Here is a 9,710-nt window from a genome sequence, read left to right as displayed (position 1 = left end):
CGTTCGGAGGGTGACAGTGCTGCCGGATCTGTTGCTGATGAGGTTGAGAATAATAAAAAATTCAAGTCCAATGGATTAAGTGAGGGCGTTCATTCTCCGTGATGTACAATTATGGATTTTTCTAGCGTTTTTATTTGTATCTAAAATTTAAATTAAAGAAGAAATAACTAAGAGAAAAGTAGCGTTGAGATCAAATTTAATAATGTTATTATTAAAAAAATCTTCAGAGATGGCTGCCCGGAAAAGGAGAGGCTTTTGAAGTGTTCGTGTTTTATTCGATTACAGTGGCGTGACGATCGTACCGCTGTGATTGAAAATGTACACTCATAAAAATTTATGATTGAAACTACCAACCCTCAAAGATTATGTCAAATACATATATGTAATATAATTTCTATTTGATTATGTTTTAAGAATATTGTGAATCTTATATAACATTCACATGGCCACTTTTCAACCATTCGCCACCACACTGAAAAAACTTAACACGTTAACATAATGTGGAAATCTATTGAATTATTTCAATCCACAATCACATGAAATGCACACGGTTGCCCCTTGAATATCCCTTCGAGTGTGGGAAATATGGTTTTAAAATGAAATTCATGCGAACATGGTGTGAAAAGCACATCAACATCATAAGAAATACCATCGACTAAAATTTCCAAATGAATTACACGTGAATATCACATTTTTTTACTTATAGATTTCATTGGCAGAAGAATCTGTGAAATCAATTGTTTTACATGTAGAAATGCACTACATGTTTTTCATGCGAAAATCATGTGTGTAGTTCATACTTTACGACTCAATAGAATGGCAATGAACATTCATTGGAGAAATATGTTGTATTCACGTGGAATTTGTTTGAATTTAATTTGAAACACCACATGAAATGCTTTTTAATGGATTTTCATGTGAAATTCAAAGGGAAATCATTTCTTTTACTTTTTAACATGAGAGCGCACATGAAAGTGATGTTTAATTGCATATGGTTTTATCGTGTCGATTATTTTCAGTGTAGAGCCCTCTACACGCAAAAGTAAAACAACCGACAGAATAAGTTCTTTTAACTTAAATTTAGGTACTTTTGAGTTGACCGTCACTTTCGCACTTATTAGTGTTGTCTAAAACAAAACGAGAAATTCGACTCAGTCGAGGTCTTCCGTGCAGTAAGTTACTTTTGAGTTGGTTGGGGTATACTCAAAAATACCATTCAACTTAAATTTAAGTAAATTATACTCAAGGTTTTTGCCGCAGTTAAATGGAAACTACCTTCAACACGGTTTACCTAATTTTACCTTCCTGCACGATACCACGAGATTGAGTCAAAAGTACTCAATTTTAGGTAGTTTTTCGGTGGCGTGTAGGCAGAGTCTGAACAAATGAAAATCAGGTGAAATTGCAACCAGTGCCCACAACATATTATTTTGATGAAAGTTTGGCAATGCTTGAAAATGTTCAAACACTCAAGTGTACCCGTGAAAATTAAAAGGAGTTCTGACCACCCCTACATTTTTCTTATCTATATCTTTTTGAAAACTTTTAATGTTAAAGTTTAGTACATTTTCTCTTCTCTCATTCACAGTAGAACCCCCTCAACCTTTCCCTGTAACCACAAAATGGCACTGCTTCACGAGTCTACGATGCATACCACCCTTTGGTAACCACACACATAGAAAAAATCGTTTAAATTTTCGTCTCCTGACCATGACATATACGAGTATCAAAAATGACGTAGTTTTACGTTTGATTTTAACTTTACTAGTCGTTGAATTTAGCGAGTCGCGTAATTTTACTCCACATATTGCGTTTGTTTAAAATATTGAAGGGGGTAATTTTATGGCACTGCATATGGAAAGTGCATATTTCATATAGAATTAAACAGAACACATTTCGTATTTCGTCATTTCGTAAATTACGGTTTGTTAGATTGTGGCTAGTTTGGAATCACGTCAACGATTAAAATTCAGATTTTTTGGTGTGCATCCCAGAACATCATGACATACCTCACAGGCAGATGCTGTAGAGTACCTCATGACAGCATCATAGTGCCAAAATTAATCCAAAATATTGACCCTCCCGTCTCCCCTGCGATTACAGGCTGGAAACCACTACAATAAAGTGTGCATATATCCGTCACAATGATCAACCAGCCAACGACAATGCCAATTATACAATATGTATTCCTGCTTTTTCGCTTATTAACATAAGAGAGGAGCAAGCCGCCCTACGGCTTTCCCTTCCCCTACTAACACATGCCATGCACTTAAAAATGAATAATCGGCCTCGTTAATCAACCGCATTTGGGCCTAAATAAACAATTTTAAAAAAGAGAGATTTTGATCATCACCAAATATTTTGCGACTTCCACTTATAAAAATTCAACCTTCTAAATCGGAACATCGGAAAGGTAGAAAGCCAATGGTGTGTTCTATTGTAGCTGCTACACTCCACCAAGGTGGCCCATAGAACAGTTCAACCAGATGATCGACAGGCCCTCGACCGACCTAGTGGGCCGGAAACCGATAGTCATAGCGGGAGACTTCAACGCTTGGGCAGTAGAGTGGGGCAGCCGCTGTACAAATAGAAGCGACAAAGCGCTACTGGAGGCGCTTGCGAAACTCGACGCTGTGTTATCCAATAATGGCTCCGCTAGCACATTACGTAGAAACGGGGTGGAGGCAATTAGCAATTCGCTTTAGGATCAACTATGGTGTGCAGCATCGAAGGGCGGGTTATCACTGTCAGGTACGCGGGTGGAAGTCCAATCACTTCGACATCGAAGCCAACACCGACAGTCTAAGCGGAGATGCGCTGGTAACCGTCCTATCACGCGCGTGCGACGCCACTATGCCGAGGAAAATCCTGTCAATAAACGGCAGACGCCCGGTATACTGGTGGAGTACCGAGATTGCAGCCCTACGATCAGCCTGCCTCAGAGCTAGACGTAGGATGCAAAGAGCCCGCACCGAGGATGCAAGAGAGAACCGCCGTGAAGTGTTTCGAGCTGCGAAATTGGCCCTTAACAAGGCCATTAAAAGCAGCAAGAGAGCGTGTTTCGACAACCTGTGTGATAGTGCCAACGCGAATCCGTGGGGGTGACGCCTACAGAATCGTAATGGCCAAGACCAAAGGGGGATCTCCACTAGGGCATTGCAAAAAAAATTTTTTTTTGTATTCTCAAAGGCCCCCCCTCTCATATTGTGACAAATGTCAAAGTAAGCTCAGATGCCAAATTTCACATCATTTGGACAATTCTAGACCCCCGCCCACATCGCTTGAAATTTTTGAAATTGGTGCTATGGGAAAATGTAAAGGAAAAATATATTAAATGCAATAACTTTTGAAGTAGCAATCAGAAAATTACAGTTTATACCTCTTTTTAAAGGAAATTACCTTAGTATTGGAATGGAGCTATTCCTGTTTCTATAAAAATACGGGAAAGTGGGGTACTGGATTATTTTGACCCCAAAATCCCCTATTTTTTGAATTTTTCTGCTCCGTTGTGCAAACCATACATATTTTGCATTTTTTCTAATGTGAAAAAAATTCAGAAATCGAATGGAACCTTTTAGACCTTTGTCCGAATACGCGAAGTTGGGTTTATAGGGCCTTTTGTCATTTATATTAAATTTTATCATTTTCTTGTGCATATATTTCTATTATTCTTCATTCAATTTTTATAAATTGTACCTTGTTCAACGTGGAAAATCTTTAGGAACAAAATAAAAATAGATTCGTTACCGGTAAAATTCAGAAACATCAAATTATCTGACATATAGTCTCGATTTTACATTTTTATCATAAAATCGCACATATTAACTCCATTTAACAACAAAATTCTTTTTTAATTTACTATTTATAGTGAAAAACGCGCTTAGAAATCACATGAGAAAAGTTTCATACCTGGAAAAATAGGTGAAGTTGATGTATTAAACGTCTAAAAGGTTCCGTTCGATTTTTGAGATTTTTTCACATTAGAAAAACTGCAAAATATGTATGGTTTGCACCACGGAGCAGAAAAATTTAAAAAATTGGGGATTTTGGGGCCAAAATGACCCATTACCCCACCATCCCGTATTTTTCTAGGAACAGGAATATTTCTATTCTAATACCAAGGTTATTTCCTTTAAAAAAAGGTATAAATTGTAATTTTCTGATTGCTACTTCAAAAGTTATAGCATTTAATATATTTTTCCTCCATATTTTCCCATAGCACCAATTTCAAAAATTTCAAGCGAAGTGGGCGGGGGTCTAGAATTGTCCAAATGATGTGAAATTTGGCATCTGAGCTTACTTTGACATTTGTCACAATATGAGAGGGGGGCCTTTAAGAATTCAAAAAAAAAAATTTTTGCGATGCCCTATTGCTGACTATACGTGCAAGAGAGCTTCGACTGCTGCTGCGGCATTATCGAGGATGATGTCCAACAGCTCAAAGGCTACTACAGAAGAATCAAATGGGCCAAATAAAAAAGCACAAAATAATCCTCTATCGCTGTTTCATAGCGACTAATCATTTTTGTTTCTTTTAGCCAGCAAAACAATGGCCATTCTTGGTTGATGTATTTTCACTAATTAGAATGTACAAATTGTCTAAATCTGTACTGAATTTTAATGAATTTTCATTTCCTTGTGCGGTATATACAAACTCTTCCATTTCATAACAATAACAGTCGAAAATGTACACCGAGAAAATTCGTTATATTGAATATATTGATTTCACACATATTTTTTTGCAACTTGTAGTAGCACATAAAAAATTTCTGTCACACGCATAGATATCATGTGAAAACTAATGAAATTATAATAGTATGCCACATAGAAATTTGTTTCATAGCAGATATCACGTAATTTTTCTGTTTGCTTCTTGTTTATTCTGCTGTAAATTTTATGCATTGGACGTTTTCGATCTTGAATGTATAAAAATCACAGCAGAATAAACGAGACTGAATTGAAGAAAGGCAAACTCTGCATTTTATTAATTCGAAGTTCAACTACAAGCAGGCCATATTTTTCTGCGTGTACCAAAAGTGCGGACCAAAGACTTTTACTAGAGAGACTTTCGATAACTTGACAGATATATACCGAAAGCAAAACAAACATGTTCCGATGCGAAAACAATGGGAACACCACACAGAAAACTTGCATTGCCTAGCAGTAGGTAATTTTAAATCTGTGCATCCTACTTCCTCCAATGAAAAACGAAAGAGAGGGAGTCCAAATTTACCCAAAAATAATGAGATATTCCCCAAAGTCGACTAAACTTCATCCCATTAATTTTGACTAAAAAAATCATTCCCTCTCGCTTGTTTTCCGGCGGTGAAATAAGGACAGCAAATTAAAATTACCTACTGGTAGGTAATGGATTTTAAGTGTGCAGCGACGATCCTTATCTAGTGTTTTGTATCTACTTTTTGTTACTCACTGATAAAATCAAGTACCCATTAATGCGTAGAAAACTACTCATTTTCAATAAAAGTGGAATAACCCATTAACTGGGTAAAGCGTTTGTACCCATAAATAAGTACAGACCTTGTACGTCAACCTGGGTATGTTTCACCCATTATTTTTCGCAGAACTGTTACAGCAAAATGCGTAAAAAATACCCATTCATGAAATTCGCGCCAGAATCAAAAATACTGTCAATAGAATTATTTCTGAATTAAAAAAAAACAAAATAACATTCATTTCACATTATTGTTTCCTCATAAAAGTATAGGAATCTAGATAGAAATCCTATTCTAAAACTACTTAACATAATAAAACCGCCAACTGGATATATTTTTGATGGCTGGATCTTTTGGCTGCTCTAAAAATGCCGAACTGGCGCATATTTTCAACATCCTCAGTAGTCTAAACAGACGTTGTTTTCGGAGCATTGCCGAAATGTTCCGTTTCCGCCACGGGCTCCGATGCAGGGCGATAATTTGCAGGTTCCACTACGATCCTTAGTTTGCAGGTTAACTCGCTTGAAATAATGCTTAAGGATTTTTCACCCATTATCAAGATCAATATACCCATTGACATTGCCTCATCGAGTAGTTGTGAAATGGATAAAAAGTAGTCATTGTTAGAAACAAAAAATACCCATTTTTTTGACAGCTCGAATAACTTCCGAAAATGGGCAATTTGAATACATAAAATGGGTAAAGTTTTTTTTACCGTGCTGTACATTTCTATTCGGGCAAGCTTTATGTCGTTTTCGATTGAGAACCAAGAAACTAACCCAGGTTAGTTGCTTCAAACGAACGTTTTTAATGAAACTGAGTTGGGTTCTCGCCAAACAGCAATGGTGTGAGCGAACCCGAAATATATTTCAGGTTGGAACCCAACCCGGTTTTCAGTTCAGTGGCGCATAACCTAGGTTGGAAACTGGCTTCAAACAAACGGTTTGACAGCAGTTAGGTCCGAAACTGAGTTAGTTTCTACTTCAAGCGAAAACGACATTAGATGTGTCGGACTCACCATCGCGCCACCTATGTGTCGACACATACCCGAATCTTTCAATTGGCTTTAGACAGCTGTCACGTCTGAAGCGGACTGCTCCGTGCGCTGCGCAATGACTGATAAGAAGATACGCAAGTACACAAAAACAAAACGTGCTGCGCTGCTGCGAGTGAAAGTTACTCGATATATTTCTGGAGGCTCGTGTTTATGTAATCAGTCGGTTTTGGCGATTAATATGCTTTCGAAATCACGCTTTCTTGTGGCCAACTTGAGCCCATTCCGGCAGCTGCTACAACAGCGATGCAGGGCCCTACACATTTCCGAGGCAAACGTGCTAACTTCGGAAGTTAATCGACAATCCGCAGAGTACAAGGTGAGTTTTTATCTGAATTAATGCAGGCTTAGTACTGCTTGGCAACAATTAGATAATTTAAAGATACATTACTACTTACGTAGGAAAATCACTCCCAAATGAGTGAGCTGGTTAAAGAGCTGAAATCTATCACCGAAAACGTACTGAATGGAGGAGGGCCGGATGCAATCAAACGACACACCAGCAAAGGTAAATTGCTGGTCAGGGATCGTATCAACAGGCTGATTGATCCGGGTTCACCTTTTCTGGAGTTGAGCACGTTGGCCGCGTATGATATGTACGGAAAGGACGTGGTCAATTCTGCTGGAATCGTTACCGGTGTCGGTCGGGTACAAGGCGTAGACTGTGTTATCGTGGCTAACGATGCCACCGTCAAAGGCGGTTCGTATTACCCTGTCACGGTGAAAAAACATCTACGTGCTCAGGAGATAGCTCAAGAGAACAATCTACCGTGTATTTATCTTGTTGATTCCGGTGGTGCCAACCTGCCACGACAAGCCGAAGTGTTTCCAGACAAAAACCACTTTGGACGCATTTTTTACAATCAGGCAAACATGTCGGCGTTGAACATTCCACAGATTGCCGTTGTGATGGGATCGTGTACTGCCGGCGGAGCTTATGTTCCAGCAATGTCCGATGAAAGCATTATCGTTAAAAAACAGGGAACCATTTTTCTGGCTGGTCCGCCACTAGTAAAAGCAGCTACGGGTGAGGTTGTATCTGCTGAAGAGCTGGGAGGTGCCGACATGCACTGCCGGACGTCCGGTGTGACTGACCATTATGCCGTAGATGACGAACATGCACTTTATCTAGCACGCCAGATCGTACAAAATTTGAACCGACAAAGTGAGTTTGATGAAAGTGCTGGATATTCCTCGAAGGCGATGGTAAGATTAAAAATAATTTTCGGATGATCGAATAATTTAAAATTGTATTATTTCGTCAGATGAATCACGACGGTCTCAGTTTCCTATCGGAACCAGAGCCTCCCCGGTACGATGCGGAGGAGCTGTACGGGATTGTAGGAGCAAACCTGACGAAATCGTTTGATGTGCGGGAGGTGATAGCTCGTATATTCGATGGTAGCCGTTTTACTGAATTCAAGAAATTTTACGGTGAAACGGTGGTTTGTGGCTATGCAAGATTATACGGTCAGCTGGTTGGGGTGATTGGCAACAATGGTGTCTTGTTTTCGGAGAGTGCCCTTAAGGGATCTCACTTTATTCAGCTTTGTGCGCAGAAGAAGATTCCTTTGATATTCTTACAGAACATTACCGGATTTATGGTTGGTCGTGACGCAGAGGCTGGTGGAATTGCAAAGAATGGAGCAAAAATGGTGACAGCGGTTGCTTGTGCCAACGTTCCGAAGTTGACCTTGATCATCGGTGGATCGTACGGTGCCGGTAATTACGGAATGTGCGGTCGTGCATATTCTCCACGCTTTTTGTATATGTGGCCGAACAGTCGTATCTCGGTGATGGGTGGTTCACAAGCGGCCGGTGTTTTGGCGCAAATCACCGAGGAACAGTACAAGCGATCCGGGAAAGAATGGACCGAAGCCACTGGCGATAAGATAAAAGCTCCCATTATCAAGCAGTTTGAAGCGGAAGGGTCGCCCTATTATAGCACCGCTCGGTTGTGGGATGACGGTATCATCGATCCAGTCGATACCAGGAAGGTGCTGGGTTTAAGCTTGCAAGCTGCACTCAATAAACCGATCCAGGAGAGCAAGTTCGGCATTTTCCGCATGTAATTGATCCGATAGGGGCATTTCCGTCTTCCAATCGCAAGAACTAAAGTGCATTTAATAAACGTTTACAGGTTTTATATCAGGTGATGTCTCATAGAGCGAACATATTATGTATGTATTTGTTAAATTGTAATACAGAATTTGCATTTAGTGCTTGGCACACATTTTGTAATAAGAAGAATAAAGTTTACACAATTTTTAATTGGAAGAATGATCAGCTATTTTTCGGTTTTCCTTATAGTACATTTTTGGTGTAGATCCGGTCTAATCGACATTTCTGCCCTAGGCTAAAAATGCATGCCCCCCTTAACCAAATTCAAACTAGGAGGAATTAGCGCAAAGGCGCCATTTAAACGCCTTTTTCAACATTTATGAAAAAGAATCACTTAGTATCATTGTTATTATTATTGATTTTAATGCATTCTTGCCATACCATTAAACTCAATTTTTGACCAAGAGCACTTTTTATGGATTTGAGAGGCTGGTTACTCACTTTTGAGTTATTTTCATTAAGCGTGCGGAGTTACTTTTCGGTTTTCGCCACGACATTTGTTCGAATAGATCCTACACTCTAGTTTGCCCAGAAACATTCAATTGGACGCAGTCGGGGCACATTCTTGGGGACTACTGGGAAATTCAAACGCTCCATCTCCTTCAGTGACCGCGTCGCGTAATGTGCCGTTGCAGATCCGGCTAGAACACGATCTTGTCCTTCGAGTGGTGAATGAAGGCCGCAAACTTTCAACGGGTACTTCATACAGTAACGGATGTTCAATAAAAAATGAGAATAATTTCAATACCTTTCAGTAATTAAAGAGCGTATTTTTTTCTCTCCAAGAGAATTGCTCTCTGGACTCCATAGAAATGGATGGTATGTTTGCTTGGGTGCTGTCAGTTCATTTGAAGATGGCGTCGAATCAGCAAGCACTCCGCGAGCGTGTTGTACGGTTTTACGAAACGCATGGTCATCGTGGAAAAAAAGTTTACGGTAAACCACTTTGGAGACGAAAACGTGCCCGTGAGTACAGTTTACCGGATCCTGGCATCTCTGAGCGTGGAGCGGCAGGCCGGTAGCGGCCGTCCGGCGAAGATAATGATGAAGAAGGTTGCGTTGGAAAAGCTGTTCGACAACAA

General features: G+C 39.7%; 1 protein-coding gene across 1 annotated transcript; it reads left to right on the top strand.

The window, feature by feature from the left end:
* Positions 1 to 6,575: 6,575 nt before the first annotated feature.
* LOC131685966 (probable methylcrotonoyl-CoA carboxylase beta chain, mitochondrial) lies at positions 6,576 to 8,784 on the top strand. Its single transcript, XM_058970008.1, has 3 exons — positions 6,576 to 6,826; positions 6,910 to 7,713; positions 7,773 to 8,784. The coding sequence occupies exons 1-3, from the start codon at positions 6,689 to 6,691 to the stop codon at positions 8,577 to 8,579; spliced, it is 1,749 nt and encodes a 582-aa protein (XP_058825991.1). The 5' UTR covers positions 6,576 to 6,688; the 3' UTR covers positions 8,580 to 8,784.
* The last annotated feature ends 926 nt before the right edge of the window (positions 8,785 to 9,710 follow it).

Source organism: Topomyia yanbarensis, chromosome 2 (assembly GCF_030247195.1).
Source record: "Topomyia yanbarensis strain Yona2022 chromosome 2, ASM3024719v1, whole genome shotgun sequence".
NCBI lineage: Eukaryota > Metazoa > Arthropoda > Insecta > Diptera > Culicidae > Topomyia > Topomyia yanbarensis.
Note: the sequence above shows the minus strand (reverse complement) of the source record. Positions and strands in the feature narration are given on the sequence as shown.

Bases quoted from the DNA above. Each gene is read 5' to 3' on its own strand.
- LOC131685966 (XM_058970008.1), top strand. From the start codon at position 6,689: ATGCTTTCGAAATCACGCTTTCTTGTGGCCAACTTGAGCCCATTCCGG. The intron at 6,827-6,909 runs GTGAGTTTTTAT...CTACTTACGTAG, and splicing joins GACAATCCGCAGAGTACAAG to GAAAATCACTCCCAAATGAG. The intron at 7,714-7,772 runs GTAAGATTAAAA...TTATTTCGTCAG, and splicing joins GATATTCCTCGAAGGCGATG to ATGAATCACGACGGTCTCAG.